The sequence below is a fragment of the Lynx rufus genome, unplaced genomic scaffold, assembly GCF_022079265.1.
Source record: "Lynx rufus isolate CCGP_SWC_20201006 ecotype Redwood Valley unplaced genomic scaffold, mLynRuf1.p SCAF_7, whole genome shotgun sequence".
Lineage (NCBI taxonomy): Eukaryota > Metazoa > Chordata > Mammalia > Carnivora > Felidae > Lynx > Lynx rufus.
The window spans coordinates 80,666,134-80,687,697 of NW_025814889.1; the positions used below are offsets into that span (position 1 = coordinate 80,666,134).

A 21,564-nucleotide genomic window follows, 5' to 3' on the forward strand; every position below is an offset into this window, starting at 1 on the left:
TTAAGTTAAAACACTTTTGTTAAAATTATACGGTTATTTACAAAATCTGGTCTCTTAAAAGAACTCAGGAGGTCATTACAAGGCAAATAATGCAAACAATATCTTACCTTTCTGCACTTGATAAGATGATAAGGAAACCTGCAGGCCCTGATCTGGTGGTTTTTATCATAGGGGCATTGTAATAGCTTTTCAGGGTCCAGGGAATCGACTAAAAGAGAGAAAGGTAGGATAAACATAAACCCAACCAGCCTTTGTACAACTCCAGTATTCCAGACACACTGGATTTCTCAACAGAATCTTTAACAATAGAACAAGACAGTCTAATGACAACTTGGCATTTTAAAAAAAGGGTGACTAAACATTTAAACATGAAAATGTAACTCTGAGAAGATAAAACTGTATTACCACCAAATCTTGGGAAGTCTAGCAAAACAAGCTATCATGGGATAGCTTGATAGGATATTGATAAGATAGGATCTTATTAGTTCATATTTGGTTGTACATAAATTTGTTTTATACGAAGAGGAACAATGAAAACAACAATAATGTTAAATGAAATGACAGCCTCTTCTCCCTTCTAGATGTGCTAATTCAGGGTCATTCTTACCTCTAGCTAGCCAAACCAAAGCCTCCCAACCAGTATGCTAAAGGTCAGAATGGATGGTGTGCCAATATATTGATGGGGGATTCCTCTGCACGTGTGCCCTCTATCCCCCATCAGTCAGTTCTAGGGCAAATTGAGGGTAGTTAATACCCTTTGCCAGCATTCCTGCCTATTTACTAGTATGCCAGGTCGTGAAAATAGTTCATAAGCACTGCTCTAGATCTAGATTTCTTTTTCGTTTTGACTACTATTAAGTAGTTCCTGATCTTGGTTGCTGCAGACACCTCTCAAATGAAAACAATACCTTTATCAGACAGGTGGTTTTACCTTTTTATTTATTTTATTTTTTTTATTTATCTTGAGAGAGAGAGAGAATATGCCTGTATGTGTGCGCACATGTGCGGGAGAAGACAGAGAGGGAAAGAGAACCCCAAGCAGGCTTTGGGTTGTCAGTGAGGACCCAACGCAGTGTGAGATCATGACCTGAGCCAAAACCAAGGGTTGGACATTCAAACAACTGAGCCACCCAGGCGCCCTGGTGGTTTTACTTTTCATAGTTTGGAACACAGGTGAGGAAAAACCAGAATTCTCTAATCTAGTGATTATCAAGTTAGATAAAAAAAAAAAATAAGCTACAAAAACAGAACTTCCTAAGTTTAAGACAATTGCAGACATATGTGAAAGAAACCTCCTAACCTAGATCATGCTATTTATTTATTTATTTATTAAAAAAAATTTTTTTTTTCAACGTTTTTATTTATTTTTGGGACAGAGAGAGACAGAGCATGAACGGGGGAGGGGCAGAGAGAGAGGGAGACACAGAATCGGAAACAGGCTCCAGGCTCTGAGCCATCAGCCCAGAGCCCGACGCGGGGCTCGAACTCAAGGACCGCGAGATCGTGACCTGGCTGAAGTCGGACGCTTAACCGACTGCGCCACCCAGGCGCCCCTAGATCATGCTATTTAAAACTACCCTTAGAAGACTATACATTTGGGGTGCCTGGGTGGCACAGTCAGTTAACTATCTGACTTCAGCTCAGGTCATGATCTTGCGGTTCGTGATTCGAGCCCCACGTTGGGCTCTGTGCTGACAGCTGAGAACCTGAGGCCTGCTTCGGATTCTGTGTCTCCCTCTCTCTTTACCCTTTGCTCGCTCGCGCGCGCGCGCGCGCGCACACACACACACACACACACACACACCCTCTCTCTCACTCTCTCAAAAATAAACTTTTTTTTTTTAAAAGAAGAGTACACTTTCAGGAATTACCTCTATAGTTACGAAAGAAGTTTCTCTAAATGGATAATGCTACCTGTAGACTTCACATGATGCCCAAGCTGAGCCCCAAATTCTAACAAGCTTGGTTAAAAAAGGAAAATTAAATGGCTAAGCACATTCTGAGTATATTATGAGGACAAGAGGCAACCTAATAAAATGCTGTTGCCATCACTGAAGGCAATGATAAAAGTGAAATCATGTAAACAATTCACATTTGATAAGCAGCTTATAAACCAGGAGACTGCTCTGAAAATCAGAGGTCAGTGGGGAATTGAAACAGGCAGTTTCACTGGAAGAGTGGTAAACATGGAATAGACTGCCAGCCATGATCATGATGCAAATGAGCCAGAAAGGTGACTTGAAGGACGGAAAGAATAGGCAGGAAAAGTATTAGAGGACGGGCAGGCTTGTTACGCCGACCGGGCTCATCCTGACCAGCAATCTTTTCATATTTCTGAAGCTTCAAGACACCCAGGGAGAGTTTACAGATAGAATTCTTATTAGTTTCTCTTCATTTAATCCATTCCATCATGAGCACATGTCGGGCCATGTCAGCAGCTGACTGACTGGACACACCTTATGACTCGTACACATTATACTGCCCGTACAGTGCCATGCATCAGAGCTGATAATGATGGCTTCCTACCATTAACGCTTTACTTCCTGGCCTCTGGTAACTTAGGTCAGCTCTCAACTGGTTTCTAGATTTGAAAAATTTTATTTTACTTCTAAGTAAAAAAATTTTCATGGTGATAAACAGATACACAGCATAAAATTTGCCATCTTAACCATTTGTAAGTCTATAGTCCGGTAGTGTTAGGTATATTCACATTGTTGTGCAACCAGTTTCCAGAATTTTTTGCCTAGCAGAACTGAAACGCTATACCCATCAAGCAATTCAGAACCAAAATGCTATCCCCATCAAGCAACAATTCCCCATTCTCTCCTCTCCCCAATCCCTAGCAACCAGTAATCCTGCTTCTTGTTTATATGAGTTTGACTATTCTAGATACTTTATATAAGTAAAAGCATAGGGTAGCCTTGTTTAAAATTTTTTATTAAAAAAATCTTTTCTAATGTTTTAATTTATTTTTGAGGGACAGAGCGTGAGCAGGGGAGGGGCAGAGAGAGGGGAAGACACAGAATCTGAAGCAGGCTCCAGGCTCTGAGCTGTCAGCAGAGAGCCCTATGCGGGGCCCAAACCCACGAACAGGGAGATCATGACCTGAGCCGAAGTCAGACATTTAACAGACTGAGCCATCCAGTCGCCCCTAGGGTAGTCTTTTTTTTGACAGGCTTATTTCATTTGGCATAATGTCCTCAAGGTTCATCCATATAGTAGTATGTGACAGGATTTCCTGCACCTATTTTGCTATTTGCTTTTTTTTTTAAGTTTTTATTTACATTTTAAAATAATCTCTACCCCCAATGTGGGGCTTGAACTCACAACCCTGAGATCAAGAGTTGCATGCTCTTCCAACTGAGCCAGCCAGATGCTCTGACCCCCTGCCCCCTTTTTTTTTTAAACTTAATATATCCTGGAGCTCCTTCTATGTCAGTGCATACAAGGAATATTCAAACAAACAAACAAAAAACAAACAACCAAACCATAACAGGAATATTTTAGTGTTGCATATGGATGTGCCATAGATTTTTAATCAGTTTTTATACGGATGGACATTTAGGTTGTTTCCAGTTTTTTGTTATTATATATAATGTTGTGACTAACAATCTGGTATACACTTCTTTGTGTACCGTATGAGCATTTCTCTTGGACAGATACCTAAGAGTGCGGCATTGAGATACAGGTGTATTTAAAGTCATAAATACCTGTAATAAATACTATCAAACTGCTCAGCAAAAACTCTGTCTGGCTTTTTGGGAATATAACTTAATTTGGAAAACAGAGTACGCCCTGTAGATAAGCTGCCTCTAAAAGCACAGACTCAGATGTTCCTTACCCTTGGGTAGGGCCTGGAACCCACGGTGAGAAAAAATGGAGGAAACTTCATAGAAATCAGGACTAGACCCAACAAAAGTATCAATAGCTAAGAGGTACAGCTCCCAAGCAGAAACTGGAAATCTTCTGGAATCTATCAAATTAATTTTTTTAAGTTTATTTATTTTTGAGAGAGAAAGAGCATGTGTGTGCACGCGTGAGCGCGCGTGCTCGCATGTAAGTGGGGAAGGGGCAGAGAGAGAGGGGGAGAGAGAATCTCAGGCAGGCTCTGTACCCTCAGCATCAGCAAAGGGCTTGATCCCAGGAACAATGAGGTCATGACCTGAGACAAACTAAGAGTCAGACATTTAACCAACTGAGCCACCCGGGGGCCCCACAATCTATCAGATTAAGGTTAAAATTTAAGATTGAGAAGGTCAAGTATATTCTAAAGCAGACCTTCTCAAACTTTAACATAATCCCTAGGCGTTAAATCACTTGGGGACTGTATTAAAATGCAGATTCTGATTCAGTAGGTCTGGGATGGTGTCCTGACACTGTGCATTTCTAACACACTCCCAAGTGATATTTTTCTAAGCAAAATAGAAACATGCGGCTGAAAAAAGTAAAGAATGAGAGACATAAAGGGGAGTTGTTGCTTTCTAATTTAATAGAGTAGTAAGCTTCCAAGAACAAATAAATATTTATCTGCCTATCTCACATGGAATTCCAGGCTTAAATTATAATATTTTAAGAAAAATTAAGGGAGTAGGGGAGGGAGCCCTACGGAAGACCAAAGAGAATCAGCTTTCTAGATCAGGGATTCTCAAAGTGTGGTCCTCTGACAAGCAGCCTCACCTGAAATCATGTCAGAACTGCAAATTCTTGGGTCCCAGACCTTCTGAATGAGAAATTGTGGGATTGAGTCCAGCAATCTGAGTTTTAACAAGCTCCCTGGGTGATTCTGCTGCATGCTCAAAAGTCTGAAAACCTCTGATGTAGATATTTAATAAAGACCATTTCCATGTAGTTTCTATAGATCGGTAATAAAGATTCTACTGGACTCTTCCTTGAAGGTAAAATGGAACGAAAATATCCTTTCGTTGGAACTTACTCTAAAGACATTCTGAACGAGACAGCAAAGTAAGAAACAAAGCAGGCCCCGCTGACAAGTTTCATCCATTCACTGATGCAGAGGTTCTTTAAACTTGGTTAGGACCTAGAAACCATAGTGCCTTATGGTATCAAGTATGGCATGACACATGAAAAACATAGGACTCTGTCCCTTACTACGCGACCTTGGGAAAGTCAGTTAACCCAGGTTCTATTTTCTCGTAGGTAAAATCTGAACGTTAAATGAAATGATTTTTCAGGTTTCTTTTGTTTTTACGTTTGTATGATTCTAGGTGCTCACTCCCTTTTGACTTCTTGGGCCATCTAAGGTGCCTGGGTCACTTAAGAATTAAGAATTCTTCCTAGGATGTCTTTAAATCCTAAAAATTCAACGTACGTCAACATTATGTACACAATATTATTCCTCAAAATAGAAAGAAAACAGGGGTTACTAGCCCCTTGTACTTAATAGGAGCAACTGAAGTCCTGAGAAATTAAAATGCTTCATTTAATAAAAATATAGTTTAACACAGCTGTCCCAACTGTAGCCTTTTCAAAGCTTGATAAATTTCAAGTGTCTTATTTCAACTTTGGGTATTTCTCTACTACCTACCACATAGACATCTTCAGCAGTTTAGGGAGAAATGTGAATTCTTCCCAACACACTAAAAGTCTTGTCAGACATAAAACTATATGTAAAGAATTTAACTTATTTTCTAAAAGCAACAAGAAGTACATACTGTAAGTTTCTTCCATGTTGGAAATGAAGGAGCTGAATCCAAGTGCTGAGGGGGGAAAAAAAAAAGCAGTGGTTCAGGTAACCAGAAATAAAAATGTACCAAAGGAAGTCCCAAAAAGGGGAGTCGAACTGGAATTGAAGCTACCCAAGTTCAATATAAGAAAGCCTGACTGTCCTGTTCCCCCAAATATTTACCCTCCTTTAAAGCATTCTTTACTACTTTGAAGTATTTTAACATGCTTGCCTAACACACGCTCTTGGAATAAATTCTAGGGCTCACAGACAGTTAAGAAAAACCAAATATGACTACTAATTTAAACTGTATTCAGGTGATAAGGCAGTCTACTTTAAGTACACACTTAATGGATCCAATAAGCCCAGAGCCATTCTAGCTTATTATTTCTGTGACTTTTCCTAAGCACGACTGCGAAGTACCACACTTATTCCAGTGATGTTTCACCTCCCTTCCCCCCTGCCAATCTCCTATGCTAAAATGGATACACTTGGTTAAGTGCCTCCAGTTAGAACTCATTCCCTGTACCACGGAGGGAAAACTTTTGAATGTTAGGACTTAAGGACTGTTCATTTTATGGGTAACACAGTAACAAAAGTACAACTCTCCACCAGAAATGTAGACGATTAAAGGATAGGAAATAGTTCTGTAGTTTGGATCCTCTTCTACTGAAGATCTCCCCCTATTTAGCATTGTGATTAAACAAACATCATTATGGGGAAGAACTAAATTTATATAAAGCCATTCTCATAGGAAACTCCTCAAAATTGGCTAGATTTACGGCTATTGTCTCTAGAGCAAGCTCTGCTTTGGCCCTTCATACAATTCTACACCCCTTCCCCCCATTCTATGACATAAGCAGCCTTGGAATCTATGATAGGAAACACAAGTGATCAGCTGGAACTCTAGTTTAGAAATTTGCTGTGGAGCCCATTTCTTAATGACAACTGTTAGTGAAAGTGTTGTAAAAAATATTTTTCATATCTGGATTAAGAAATCCCGATCTGCCTTTTGACAAGTTTTACTTATACGTACTTTACACTTTTTCAATAAAAAATAAGAGGTTTGGAAGGAAGAACCAAGTATTAGGTTCCTTGATTTTTAAGCCACCGTAAACTTTGGGGGCAGAACGCCTAATTACAGTAGACTAAGGGCCCTGGAATCCATAGCTTCATCATTCAGCCGTGTCCACTGAAGTATCTTCCGTAACGAACTGTTAACAGGCGATTCTTTACCTTTTCCCTAGTACTAGACCGCGGTGAAATGGACAAATTACGTGAAGCAGTCAAGTTTGGGGGGCTGGATGTAGTCTGAAGCAACCGGTTAAACTCTTAACAGAGATGGGGTCTCAGTAAAACTATCGTTTTTCTTTCTTTAAACGAAACAATCAGAGTAGATTTAAGCAAGGAGACTAAACTCGAGAAGGGGGGGGGAAGGTGGTTAACTTAAAAAAATGGAGACAAAAGAGGTAGAGGCCCTCGGGGTGCGCAGTCACAACAGCAGCGCCGGGAACCCACAGTCCCAAGGCTACGGGAGGAAAAAGGAAGATATTAGAGGGCGAAGGTGTCCCAGCACACTAAAGGGGAGGTGTTCGGCGGCCCCAAGCCAAACGAGCCTCGCCTTCCCTACCTGGTCGAGACACGCTCTCCCCACAGTGGCTTTCTCCCCACCTCCGCGCCCCAGCAACGCTCGTTTCCGGCCCCTGACGTTGGAGGGTGGGGCCCCCACTTCCTGTGACGCTGGCCTCTGCTCCGCGGGAGCGTGGGCTGCGTGGACCCTCCTTTCCCTCGCCGTGGGCCCCGCCTTGGCCCCTTCCTGCTCTTCAGGTTCCCCCGCCTCGCGCCATTCTCCTTTTTTAGCCCATCCTCCTGGGGGTCTCCGGAACGGTAGTGGTCTTGCGTGGGTGGAACCCGCCCTGCCTTCCTTGGGGTTCGTGGCGGCCATCTTAGGAAGGCGAATGTGCGCTCGAAGCGGGAATGAGACTGGTTAGGGCCGGCTGCTGGTGGGAAGGAAGCCTTGTTGGTGTAAGTTATCCAGATAGAAGTGTAATTTGGATATTGCGGGGCGGGAAGAGGGAAATCGTAAAGGAGACAAGCCTACAGAAGAGCCTAAACAAACAAAACACCAAGGACAGGAATCTAGTTGTTTTTGTTTAGCAAGCGTTGTAGAATCTTAAAATTCAGAAGTCAATAATAGTAGGTAAGAATGCTTGGGAGGGAGGATGACCTCGTTGGGTTAAAGGGAGTTTTAGAGTTGAGGGGAGAGCTCAATGAAAAAAGTTGGAGAGGTGAAGGGAGCCAGAAAGCTATAACTCGATAATGGAAACCCAAACATAGATTTGTTAGCCCTGTTGTGGAAACTGTGATACACACACACACACACACACACACACACACACACACACATGCACGCACGCAGTACTTGTCCCTGAAGTGCTTAGGAAAACAGGCCTAGAGTGGATGAAAGGCAAAATAGCAGTATAACAGATGTCAAAAATATGGTCAGGACTGGAAATTTACATTAGGAAGAAATCACTGAGGCCCAAAGTGAGCTGGGAAGGCTTTATGGAAAAAAGGGACTTGTAGTCTTTGAAGGTTAGACAGGAAAAAAGGAAGATGTTGACATCTGTTATGGTAGATCTGGTGATACTATTTTTCAAAACCAAGAAGTAAAAATATGACAAAAATTTTTGTACTGTCCAAAGTATAGGAGGCAGTATGAGAGATCAGTCTGAGTACTGAAATATTGGGATTTTTGAAACATATCAGTGACTAATAGAGCCTAAATGTGACTTAGGAGAACTTATCCTGATAGCATGAACTGAATGTGGCTTCAGTGAAAAGGATCACAGATGGGACATTTTATTTTTCCGAGAATACTCCGTAAACATAATTTGTTACCTGTTGTTGGTTTTTTTTTTTTTTTTTTTTTTTAAGATTATCAGCTCTTGGACTTAGGAGTGTGCATCACAGTCTTTGGCTCATATTAAGACCCTAAAAAGAAATGTGTTGTTAGGCGCCCTGCCCAAGCCATTCTTGTAGGCTAGTGATTTTTAATCTTGTCTGTACATTCCAATCATCTGGGGAGCCCAAGTTCCCCTTCCAGACCAGTTAATCAGAAAGGGCTGGGCATAGTTATTTTTAAAAAGCTACCCAGATGATTCTAATGTGCAGTCAAGGCTGGGAACCACTGACCTAGGCACTGTTTTGCATTTAGGAAAGCTATTCTTTCACCTGAGTGGCCTGGATAATTCCTGTGAAGGAGGAGCAAGCTGTTAAAGTGCTTCTTGAAAGATAATAGCTAAGAATGAAAGCTTCACTGCAAGCCTAGCACAAAGCATTTTAGAGAAAGCTGCTGTTTCGGCAAATCGGTTTCAGATTGTTACGAATATCTTAAGGTAACCTTTCTGAAATTCTAAACCTCTTAATTTATCACATCATTCATGCAGATTGGTGGGGCCAATGTGATTTGAAGTGAAATGTGATTTTTCAGGCTTCAAATTGCAGTAAGCTGGTAAAATTGTTGACATTGTTACTGTGACCCATAAGTACTTTTCAGATAGCTGCAGACTGAAATTTCTGAGGAAGAGCTAGGGCTTGAGAGGACGGAAGGGGTGGGTGGGTTCCAAACCAGAATCCAAAGTCAGGCTTCACTGCGTTCAGTAATGCGTCAGGGTGACAGGATCCTCAGCTGAGAAAGCTGTTCCATTTAGCATGAGTGAACAAGCCCACCAACTTGTAAACAAACTCCCCCCCCCCCCCAACTTTCAGTGGAGATTTTAAAATAAAAATGCGCCACACATCTATTCTTTCTGTTCTTAAATGCTTTGTTCATTCATCTCCAACCTAGAAAGTTCCTGCTTTATCTAAGATCCCTGCTGAGTTGTCTTTCAGACTGGCTTTTCAGCCAGGTTGAATATATTTGAAAAGGGAAAAAAACAAACCAAGGCATTTACACAGGGTTAGTCTAGGAGCTAGAAGCTAGCTAGGATTAATACCATAAACCGAATCTGATCCTGGCTGGTTCTCTCTGATGATAGGCTAGCATTTGTCCTTAAATTATAGATTATATTAAATTTTTTGAAAAGTTTATTTATTTTGAGAGAGAGAGCATGTGTGTGCGCTCATGCTTGGGATGGGAGGAGGGCAGAGAGAGAAGGAGAGAATCCCCAGCAGGCTTTGCACCGTGAGCGAGGAGCTGGACATGGAACTCCCAACTCACGAACCGTGAGATCATGACCTGAGCCGAAATCAAGAGTCTGGTGCTTAACTGACTGAGCCACCCAGATGCCCCTATAGATTATATTTTTGAACTAATAATTATAAGGTAAAAACAAACACTCTGGACTAATGACTATAAAGACAGATCTGTACCCTAGTGATTAAAAAAACAAATCTTTGTTAGAAAATTAGTTTTCTCAGCTTTTAGGATGGTAGGAACTCCAGTAGTCCTTGAGATTCTTTGGGAGTTTCAGTGTTTGAGATAGCCCAATAAAACTGAAACTTTAGCCCACCGGAAGACTAAAGTATTAAATTTCTTTGTTTCTGGCTTGAGTGCTGTCAACAAAATCCTGATTCTCTTATCTAATTATAGATGCCGGTCAGTAGTTAAGTGCATAATTAAAAATAGGAAAATTATTGGGGCACCTGGGTGGCTCAGTTGGTTGAGCATCCGACTTCTGCTCAGGTCATGATCTTGCGGTTCGTGAGTTTGAGCCCCACGTCGGGCTCTGTGCTGACAGCTCAGAGCCTGGGGCCTGCTTCGGACTCTGTGTCTCCCTCTCTCTCTGCTCCTCCCCTGCTCATGCTCTGTCTCTCTCTCTCCTTCAAAAATAAATTAAAAAAAATAGGAAAACTATTCAATAAATACAGTTGCAAAATATTCCAAAATGAGAGAGCTAGGGGATCATAATGGATGTTCTTACTGATGAGGATAGATTGGGAAGTATTGCTGTAGAGGAGGGTGAAAAGTTGGGCCTGGTTACAATTTTTCAGGGAAAGTAGCAGGGAGAAGTGCTGCCAGCAGGGGGCCAAAGAAAATAAATTTATGTTTAAAGAAGAGTCCCTAGTGGGAGTTTGGATTGAATAATAACCAATATTAAGCTCAAGAAACACAGGATAATAAAGGGTGAATAAAAATAGTGATTTTTAGAGGTCCCTGGGTGGCTCAGTTGGTTAAGCGTCTGACTTTGGCTCTGGTCATGATCTCACAGCTTGTAGGTTCAAGCCCCACATCGGGCTCTGTGCTGACAGTTCAGAACCCAGAGCCTGCTTCGAATTCTGTGTCTCCGTCTCTCTCTGCCCCTCCCCAGCTTGTACTCGGGCTCTTTCTCAAAAATAAACAAACATTAAAAAAAAATAGCGATTTTTGAAAAATTTGTACTTTAATTCTGTGGCTTAATATATAAATGTCATATACCTATGTAATCCACATTGCCTATAACAGTTACCAGTGGGCTTGAGAAATCTCTTCTCTGTGTTTTCCGTGACTTCCAGCTAGTTCTTTTTCCAGGAGTCAGCAACAAATAGCTCCTCACACTGTTTCTGATGCTGGCAGCTAAGATGTAAATTGTAAGTCAAAGTTTGCAAACCATTGTGAGTATCACTTGGCTTATGAACAAATTGGTGAGGAAATGGAACTGCTTAAAAGAAGTTTGTTGAAAAGGTGGTAGAATGGCAGAATTATATTAAAGAAATTTTACCCACTAAAAATTACATAAAGGACTAATCTTGCACTGAACAGTTCTAAAATTCTACTGTCATTCTGATCTGTTATTTTTAAAAACGTCAAATGTTTTATGAGGACTTTAAGATACAAAACAGATGAACATATGGGAAGGGAAGCAAAAATAATATAAGAACAGGGAGGGGACAAAACAGAAGAGACTCTTAAATATAGAGAACAAACAGAGCGTTGCTGGAGGGGTTGTGGGAGGAGGGATGGGCTAAGTGGGTAAGGGGCATTAAGGAATCCACTCCTGAAATCACTGTTGCACCGTATGCTAACTAACTTGGATGTAAATTAAAAAGTAAATAAATTATTAATAAAACAAAAAATAAGATAAAAATAAAAATGTCACCCAAGGGTCATTTTTTTCTCTGAAACCTAATGTTTGCCTGGGATTAAGTTCTTATGTTTTCTTATAACCTCCTTCCACCCTCCTTCCTTCCTAGCACTTAAACTGTGTATTAGATCAGTGGTTCTCAAAGTGTGGTCCCAAATTGCAGCATCAGTATCACTTAGGAACTTGAGAAAATGTCAGTTCTTAGGACTTACTACAGACGTACTGAATCAGAAGCTCGGGTGAGATGTCCTTTCACCTGTGTTTTAGCAAGGCCTTCGTGTGATTTTGATACCCACGAAAGTTGGAGAACCATTGCCTTATACTCTTACTGTCAGCATTGTTCCTTTATAATGGACCACGCCACTGTAGTTCTTAGCATAGTGTGGCAAGCACAGTAGATACTTGATTATTTTAGAGCACAGGTGTATTTTGTCAGGAGCTGTTAGGACAACTGTGAGACATCATCTACCTTGTAAGAAAACGTGGGAAGAAGAGACTAAAATATTGGAGATTTGTCCTTTCCTCGTTTTATACCAGTTGCTTGGGAAGCCTGCACAGAAAGGTCAAGAAGTATGTACCAACAATAAGATAAAGCTGGGGAACCAATGAGCTATAGTTTGGTACCTTATGACATAAGTAATGGGCCTTAGCAATTGTTTCCCCATCATACTGTGAATGTAAGAGTAGAAATCCTAAACGTGATTGTAGGGAAGAAACTTCATAGCTAGGAAGGCTTGTTAGCATTACATAAATACAATTTAAATTGCCTTGTTAGGACTTTTTGGTGAAAATGAGTGATTCTGGTTACCAAGGTTTTTGAAAGATTGATTTATTCAGTATAAATATTTAATCCAGGGCACTGAGTCTTCTTTATACCCCTTGTCTATATAGATTCTTCATGTTCAGCAACTTTGATTTTTCTTTTTTTTTGTAGGCACAGAACTGTTACATAGTCAAGATCATGTCTCTCCTAAAGCACCTTATAGTAAAATAATAATAAATCAGAATGAAGGGACATTAAATGGAGACATACACCACCTGTTATGGGAGTATGGGGGAATAGTTAAGACTTTGGGGATCTAGGCAGGCTTTGAGGCAGTTACTTTGAAACTTTGCTTTTTTTTTTTCCTTTTAAGTATTTTTCCATAAGTTTGTTTACTTTCAAAGCTTTGACCAAATGTTACGTCAAAGGCCAAAAAAAAAAAAAAATATTTGTTTCTATTGTGCCTTCCTGCAATGAACTCAGAACTTCTCAAAGTGAGATTTGAGTAGATCTGACGTCTATATTTTGAATGGCAGCTGCCTAATTAATGATGTTTTATCCCTTAAGACTAGGGTGGCCAACGTGTTGTTGCTGTTGTCATCCTAGGATAATTATTGTTCCCCCCCTTCATGCTCAAGAGTATCCTGGTTTGAAGGAAAAATTATGTGGTCACACCAATCAATTAAGACTACATGGCTTTTTAGGGGACGATACCATATACCTAAAATATGGTAAAGGAAGACATCTTTGTCTTTTGGGCTATTTTTCCTAGGAAACATTTTCTTAAAGTTTTTTTCAAAGGTTTATTTATTTATTTATTTTTTTTAACGTTTATTTATTTTTGAGACAGAGAGAGACAGAGCATGAATGGGGGAGGGTCAGAGAGAGGGAGACACAGAATCTGAAACAGGCTCCAGGCTCTGAGCTGTCAGCACAGAGCCCGACACGGGGCTCGAACTGACAGACTGCGAGATCATGACCTGAGCCGAAGTCGGTCGCCCAACCGACTGAGCCACCCAGGCGCCCCGAAGGTTTATTTATTTTTGAGAGAAAGAGAGAGAGAGAGAGACTGTGAGCTGGGGAGGGGCAGAGAGAGAGGGAGACCCAGAATCTGAAGCAGCCTCCAGGCTCTGAGCTGTCAGCAGAGTCCAATATGGGGTTTGAACTCACAAACCATGGGATCATGACCTGAGCTGAAGTTGGATGCTTAACCAACTGAGCCACCCAGGTGCTCCACCTAGGAAACATTTTAATTTTCATATAGTTTGGTGTTAATATACCAAAGTGTAATTTAAAAAATTCAAAATCTGTGTAAGGCCTTAGATGAAAATCTTGTTTATATTATGTAAATACAAGGGAGCAAGTCAGTAGCCCTCCTTTGTACAAAGTATACTAGAATGTGCTAGATTCTATAGGTATCTGGTTATTCTCCCTTCTATTTTCTGCTTTAAAGGGGAGAAAAAGATCATCTGAAAAGGATCTAGAAAGTATTTAGGTAGGAATAAGTCTCATAGGGTCAGAAAATATCCATTTGATTACAATTTCTACTTTTAATTGTAAGTCTAACTATACCTGAACTAATCAGTAAACTAGCAAAAAACTGAAGTCATTATTTAAAAAATTTTTTTTAATGTTTATTCATTTTTGAGAGAGAAAGAGCACAAGCCAGGGAGGGGCAGAGAGCGAGGGAGACACAGGATCCAAAGCAGGCTCCAGGCTCTGAGCTGTCAGCACAGAGCCCTATGCGGGGCTGGAACCCATGAACCAAGTGATCATGACCCGAGCTGAAGTCAGACGTTTAACAGACTGAGCCACCCAGGTGTCCCTGAAGTCATTTTAAAATTAGCTAGCTGCAAAAAACAAAAAACAAAAAACAGAAACAACAGCTTAAAAGGAAGAAATTTTGGCCTGTTATAAATTGGGTCTTGATTCAGTTTAAGCACCAAGTATGTGAATATCTCCTAGATGCATAGCACCAGGCTAGTGATATATGGTATAGCAAATACAAAGCAGCATGTGATTCTGACTTCTCTTGTGAAGATTTGTGGTATGGTTGAGGTTGGACACCTGGTAAGTTTAAATGTGGTGAGGCATAAGAATTAGCCTTAAAAAAAAAAAAAAGAGCTAGAAGGAGATTTCAATGGTTGAAGGGCAAGGGGTAACATTTAAAAATGAACAGAGTAGCAAAGAATAAGGTGTATATAAGATTGGAATAACGTGACTTCTATGGAGTTAAGAAGGGAGATTTGGAGACATGCTCCAGACTCAGCTTCTCATAAAAACGATATCTTTTTTGTTTGTTTTGTTTTTTAAAGTAGTCTCCATGTCTAACATGGGGCTTAAACTCACAACCCTGAGATCAAGAGTCACATGCTCTACTGACTGAGTCAGATGCTCCTAAAAACTGTATCCTTTTTTTTTTTTTACTTCTTTTTGAAGTTTTTATTTTTTTTAATTTACATCTAAGTTAGCATATAGTGCAACAATGATCTCAGGAGTAGATTCCTTAATGCCCCTTACCCATTTAGCCCATCCCCTCTCCCACAACCCCTCTAGTAATCCTGTTTGTTCTCCATATTTAAGAGTCTCCTATGTTTTATCCCCTTTCCTGTTTTTATATATTTTTTGCTTCCCTTCCCTTATGTTCATCTGTTTTGTATCTTAAAGCCCTCGTATGATGAAATCATATGATACTTGTCTTTCTCTGACTGACTAATTTCGGTTAGCATAATACCCTATAGTTCTACCCACGTAGTTGCAAATGGCAAGGTTTCATTTTTTTTTGATTGCCCAGTAATACTCCATTGTGTGTGTGTGTGCGTGTGCATGTATATATATATATATACACACATACATACCACATCTTCTTTATCCATTCATCTATCGATGAACATTTGGGCTCTTCCATACTTTGGCTATTATTGATAGTGCTGCTGTAAACATGGGGGTGCATGTGTCCCTTAGAAATAGCACCCCTGTATCCCTTGGATACGTACCTAGCAGTGCAATTGCTGCGTTGTAGGGTAGTTCTATTTTTAATTTTTTGAGGAACCTCCATATTGTTTTCCAGAGTGGCTGCACCAGTTTTCATTCCCCAAAACTGTATCTTTTAAACATGGAAGGTTTGTACAAAATTAATTGAAGAAGGTTGATCTGATGGTCATGTAGTATATGACTTGGAGTAGGAGAAAAATAATCGGAGGATAAAGAATCTGATTAAGGGGGCTCCTGGGTGGCTCAGTTGGTTAAGCGTCCGACTTCAGCTCAGGTCCTGATCTCATGGTTTTGTGAATTCGAGCTCCATGTCTGGCTGTGTGCTGACAGCTCGGAGTCTGGAGCCTGCTTCAGATTCTGTGTCTCTCTGCCCCTACCCTGCTCACGTTCTGTCTGTCTGTCTCTCTCTCTCTCTCTCTCTCTCTTAAAACTGAATAAATGGTAAAAAAAAGAAAAACAAAAAAGGATATGATTAAGGTTACTGTATTTCCTCCACTAATAAGGGAAATAGGCAAAAAAGCCCTCTAGCCTTTTGGTTGACAAATGAGGATATGAAAACAAGGAAGACTAAAAAACCAAATGAAGCTGGTCACAGAAAGGATATTCTTTATTTAAATAAATAAAAACATATTAAGATGCCAACAATGACTGGAGTTGTTATCTAAAACTTGACAGTTAAGATTTCCCCAAAGTTTGAAAAAGGACAATACATTTTCTGTCTGCTGGCTCTTTAATCCACAGCTTCTCATCAGTTTTTCTGACCTATGGGTAGAAAGAGAACATTAAAGTAGTGTCATTTTTTATAGTGTTTTTATAGAAGACCTAAGCTCGATATGTGTTAGTTGCATTTCAAATAGAGTTTTAGACAGCTCTTTCTCCATACTCTGACTTAAAGCCATTGGGACTTTCCTTGCATTCTACTATTTGGTGTGGAGAAGGACTTAGAATAGAAAATATGGTTTATTTTTTTAAAGAATAAAAGTTTGTCTAAGAAACTTTGAAGATTTAGAATACGACATTAGTGATTAGTTAAAACTATGTTAATACCATAGAACTATGATATTGATAGTTTTTTTTTTTTGAGAGAGTGCAAGTGCAGGCATAAGTGTGAGAGGGGCAGGGGCAGAGGGAAAAGGAAAGTGAGAATCTTTTTTGTTTTTTAAATGTTTATTTATTTTTGAAGGAGAGAGAGACAGAGTGTGAGTGGGGGAGGGGCAGAGAGAGAGGGAGACACAGAATCCAAAGCAGGCTCCAGGCTCTGAGCTGTCAGCACAGAGCCCATCGCGGGGCGTGAACTCACAAACCGCGAGATCATGACCTGAGCTGAAGTCGGATGCTCTACCCACTGAACCACCCAGGTGCCCTGAAAGGGAGAATCTTAAACAGGCTCCACACCCGGTGCGGAGTCCGACTTGGGGTTTGACTTCATGACCCCAAGGTCATGACCTGAGCATAAATCAAGAGTCAGACACTTAATTGACTGAGCCACCCAGGGACCCACTAGTTTAAAAAAGTTACTCTACCTTTTCTCCAGGACTTATAGTTGTTAGGATGTTTTTCATCCATAGTCTCTTTTTTTATGTCTCTTGAGTCACTGTAGAAGATAACCAAAAAAGGAAAATTAGTTGGAGACCAGTACTGAAGATTTAGTTTAGATAACCAGTTCTAGGGGATTAAAATCACTTTATAAAAAAGGTTGATTTATTTATTTTGGGAAAGAGAAAGGGAGAGTGTGCATGAGTGGGGGAGGGGCAGAGGGAGAGAAAGAATCCCAAGCAGGCTCTGAGCTGTCAGCACAGAGCCTGGTGTGGGACTCCATCTCACAAACTGTGAGATCATGACCTGAGCCAACATCACAAGTCAGATGCTTAACTGACTGAGCCACCCAGGTGCCCCAGAGATTAAAATTACTTTATCACAAATGGTTGATATTATTGTCAGAGTAGGAATTATTGACTTCGTGCAAGCTTCTGTTTATACAGTCCCTTTGTACTTCCCATACCCCTGTACATGTGGTGGGTAATTCCATTGATGGCTTCTCTCTCTCTTTTTATTTTTTTAATTTTTTTAATGTCTTATTTAGTTTTGAGAGACAGAGACAGAGTACATTCGAGTAGGGGAGGGGCAGAGAGAGAGGGAGACACAGAATCTGAAGCAGGCTCCAGGCTCTGAGCTGTCAGCACAGAGCCTGATACGGGGCCTGAACCCATGAACCATGAGATCATGACCTGAGCTGAAGTGAGACACTTAACCAACTGAGCCACTCAGGTGCCCCTCTAACTCTTGTTTTTAAGTTTACTTATTTTATTTTGAGAGAGAGAGAGAGAGAGAGCGAGCAGGGGAGGGACAGAAAGAGAGGGAGAGAGAGAGAATCCTAAGCAGGCTCTGCACTGTCAGCACGGAGCCCAGTGTGGGACTCAAACTCACTACCCAAGAGATCATGACCTGAGCCGAAACCAAGAGTCAGATGCTTAACCTACTGAGCCACCCAAGTGCCCTGGCTTCTCTAACTCTTAGATGTGCCCTTCAAGCTTGTTAGGTTGGGGATCCTTGTTAGGTTGGTTCATGTGTAGTATAATAATTATTTTCCCTTTACAATTTTAGGAATTGTTTTTTTTATTTTTGAAAATCTAAGATAGAATTGAGAACTTGTGTAATCAAGTCCTTAATGGATTAAAGTCCTAAGTGGAGCCTTAGGGAGGGAATGGAGGTACTCAGAGCCCATGAGTATAGGTTTTTAAACATTTATAATTGAAGTTTAGGCATCTGCCAGGTCTATGATGTAGTGGCCATCTAGCTTTAAGAATTGAACTTAAAGGTATTTTTCTCTCTGTTCCAATAACTTTAAAAAAAATTTTTTTTTTAATTTTTTTTTTCAACGTTTATTTATTTTTGGGACAGAGAGAGACAGAGCGTGAACGGGGGAGGGGCAGAGAGAGAGGGAGACACAGAATCGGAAACAGGCTCCAGGCTCCGAGCCATCAGCCCAGAGCCCGACGCGGGGCTCGAACTCACGGACCGTGAGATCGTGACCTGGCTGAAGTCGGACGCTTAACCGACTGCGCCACCCAGGCGCCCCTAAAAATTTTTTTTTTTTAGAGAGAGTATGCAAGCAAGGGAGAGAGGCAAAGGGAGAGAGAGAGAAAGAGAGGGAGAATCTTAGGTTCCATGCTCAGCACAGAGCCTAATGTGGGGCTTAATCCCATGACCCTGGGATCATTACTGAGCCAAAATCTACACGCTCAGCTGAGTGAGCTACCAGGCACCCTACTATTCCAATGACTTCTGTAAGATGATTTATCTTACCTTTCACAAACCAGCATTTTTGGAGCAAATGTCTTAAGAACAAATAAAGGAGAATGATATGTGTTATCTAGAAAGGAGGAGAGAGGATGGAGATGTGATACAAGTACTAAGCATTTTTTTTTAATTTTTAATTTTTTTAAAGTTTATTTATTTTATGAGAGGAACGCATGCTGAAGGAGCAGAGAGAGGGAGAGAGAGAGAGAGAGTCCCAAGCAGGCCCTGCCCCATCAGCATGGAGCCCGATGCAGGGCTCGAACCCATGAACTGTGAGACCATGACCTGAAGAGTCAGACACCCAACCGATTGAGCCACCCAGGTGCCCCAGTACTAAGCATTTTTAGATTGTTGCAGAGAAAGCTAGTTGGCAGCAGAGATTTGAATCTCTCTTCCATAGTTGTTGCTGGGAATTGCCTGTGCCGCCAGGGACAACGTTCCCACCAGTTTTACCTGAGGTGTGGCCATATGATTAGTTTTTGCCAATGGAATGTGAGTGGAAGTATTTTCTTCTGGGTCAAGCTGCTTAAGAGGCACCTGCACCTCCACTGTCTTTTTGTGGCAGTTTGGGAAGCCAAGCGTGGAAGGTGACAGTCACAGATGAAAAGAGCCTGTGGTCTCAATCCACCGTCCCCACTGAATGCTTGCATTGGGTTACACAAGGAAACTTCTGTTGTGTTAAACCAGGATATCAACACAACTTGAACTTTATCTGTTAAAGGAACTTGCATTATTCTAATACACACATACATCTTTATTTAATACTTATCTTATAAGGTAGGTGTTATACCTTTATAGGTGAGGGAGATGTGGTTGAGAAGTAACTTTCCTTATGGCCACAGCATATAGTTGAACCTAGACTGACTGAAAAACTAGTGAATTCTTTATGGCATGCTACATTTTAGAGAAAGGATATCACTTGAGATGGGATAAATCCAAACCTTTTAGACTACAAGTTTCAATTTATACCAATACTTTTTTCTATGGAAAGTGACCAGATATTGGTAAGGTAAGATTCTTTAAGTTGTTATAAATGATTTTTGGTTTTAATTAGATCCCTTTTTGCTGGGTTGCTTCTCCAGATGCAGATGAAATTCCCAGATTTATTTGACTGTGTTGAAGGATTTTGTGGGAGGAGTATTAAGACTTAATTTATCCAGGACTACAGTACTTATCAGCTACGAAGGACTTAGAGTCCAAGCCTTCACTTATGGCTGTGTTCACTGTTTCACCTTTGCTCACCTATGTTCCAGACATCAGGGTCTAGAATCTGATTGGCAGTATTAGAAAGTTTTTCATTTGGCTCCAAACTCGGAGAAATAACCTTTGGAAGATTAAATGGCTCTGAAATAAAGCAGATCAGAAGTTGTAGAAGCAGAGTAGAAACTTCCTTTTGTTTTTCATTCCTCTTAGTGGGCTAAGACTTCCCTAGTTATGAAATATGGAGGGCAAGGGGCAATAGAACTTGATGCCACTCATCTATCCTCCCCCCCTACCCCCCCCCCCAAAAAAAGACTTACCATCATCTACAGCAATTCTATTGACACAGTTAGCCTCATGTTCCTTGAGCCTTTTGACTGGGACCACATGGCAAGCATTATATTTGCAATTAGCCATCTTTTTAGCTATCTTCAGATTTTTCTAAAAGAAAAAGGCTCTTGTGAAATGGCTATTAGGTTTTGCCTGTATTCTACCCTTCATTCCTTTCAGGAAATGCTGAAGACAAACCATTTCCAACATTAAGAACTGCTAAGTGCTATGTGTGGTCAGAAGCTTGTTCTTTTTTTTTTTTTTAATCTTTTAACTTTTTATATTGAGCTTATATTTCTTCCACCAGTGATTTAACATTTTTTAAAAAGTTTATTTATTTATTTGAGAGAGAGAGAGAGAGAGAGAGATTGAGAGAGGGAGAGAAGGAGAGAGAGAATCCCAAGCAGGCTCCACACCATCAGCACAGAGCCTGATGCAGGACTGGAACTCACAAACTGAGATCATGACCTGAGCTGAAACCAAGAGTGGGATGCTTAACTGACTGAGCCACCCAGGTATCCCAACATTTTGTATTAACCAGGAAAACGTACCTTTCTACATGATGCCAGGTGGTACTGTAACCTGCTGGCTGGCATCCTGTGGTTTGAGTCATAAGGACCTATTTCTAGGACTTCTGGCTCCATGAGGCCTAAATAGTAGGAACCTTGGGTTGACAAAGAAAATATTGACATTTAAGATCAAGTAGTTTTGACATAGGCCTACTTTCTGTTCTCAAAAAAAGAGGCAAAGATATGGGTATCTCCCTATGAAAGTTTTGCATGTCTAAAGCAATAGCCTAGTCAGCTAATAGGAGAACTTCACGGCTTACATGCCTTGGAAAACTAAAAATTAACATTTATACATATATTTTAGTCTTATGGGTTCTTTTGAATAGAATTCTGTGCCCCCCAAATAGAGTATTAAACAGACAAGGCTCTTTGGAAAGCTCACAGTACTGGGGTAAGATGAAATTCAGCACCATCAGCTTGAGTGTTCAGGAAAGCAAGGCTGGGGCAGCTGGTTCCTTTACAGTTCAGCATTGCTCCCTTCCTTCTCTTTGCCAAATCTATCTAAATTAAGCCCTTTGCTAGACAAAGATGCTACTTGTCAGATCAGCATAGCCCTTTTGGGGAGAGGGGAATAGAAGAATGAATAGTACCATGTTCAAGTTCAGGCTACTTTATAATTATCTGCGAATGCCAGTCTGAAATTTTTAAAGTTGTACATAT

At 40.7% G+C, this 21,564-nt stretch overlaps 1 protein-coding gene across 1 annotated transcript in view; it reads right to left on the minus strand.

Moving 5' to 3' along the window:
- GTSF1 (gametocyte specific factor 1) overlaps positions 1 to 20,979 on the minus strand; it is a 28,396-nt gene extending 7,417 nt beyond the window's left edge. Inside the window, exons 1-6 of the mRNA XM_047066363.1 lie at positions 20,887 to 20,979; positions 20,326 to 20,446; positions 20,048 to 20,149; positions 18,812 to 18,878; positions 17,029 to 17,099; positions 108 to 208 (exon numbers count right to left, since the gene is read on the minus strand). Coding sequence (XP_046922319.1) covers positions 108 to 208; positions 17,029 to 17,099; positions 18,812 to 18,878; positions 20,048 to 20,149; positions 20,326 to 20,446; positions 20,887 to 20,979 — 555 coding nt within the window. The remainder of the gene's footprint in view (positions 1 to 107; positions 209 to 17,028; positions 17,100 to 18,811; positions 18,879 to 20,047; positions 20,150 to 20,325; positions 20,447 to 20,886) is intronic.
- Between the last annotated feature and the right edge of the window lie 585 nt (positions 20,980 to 21,564).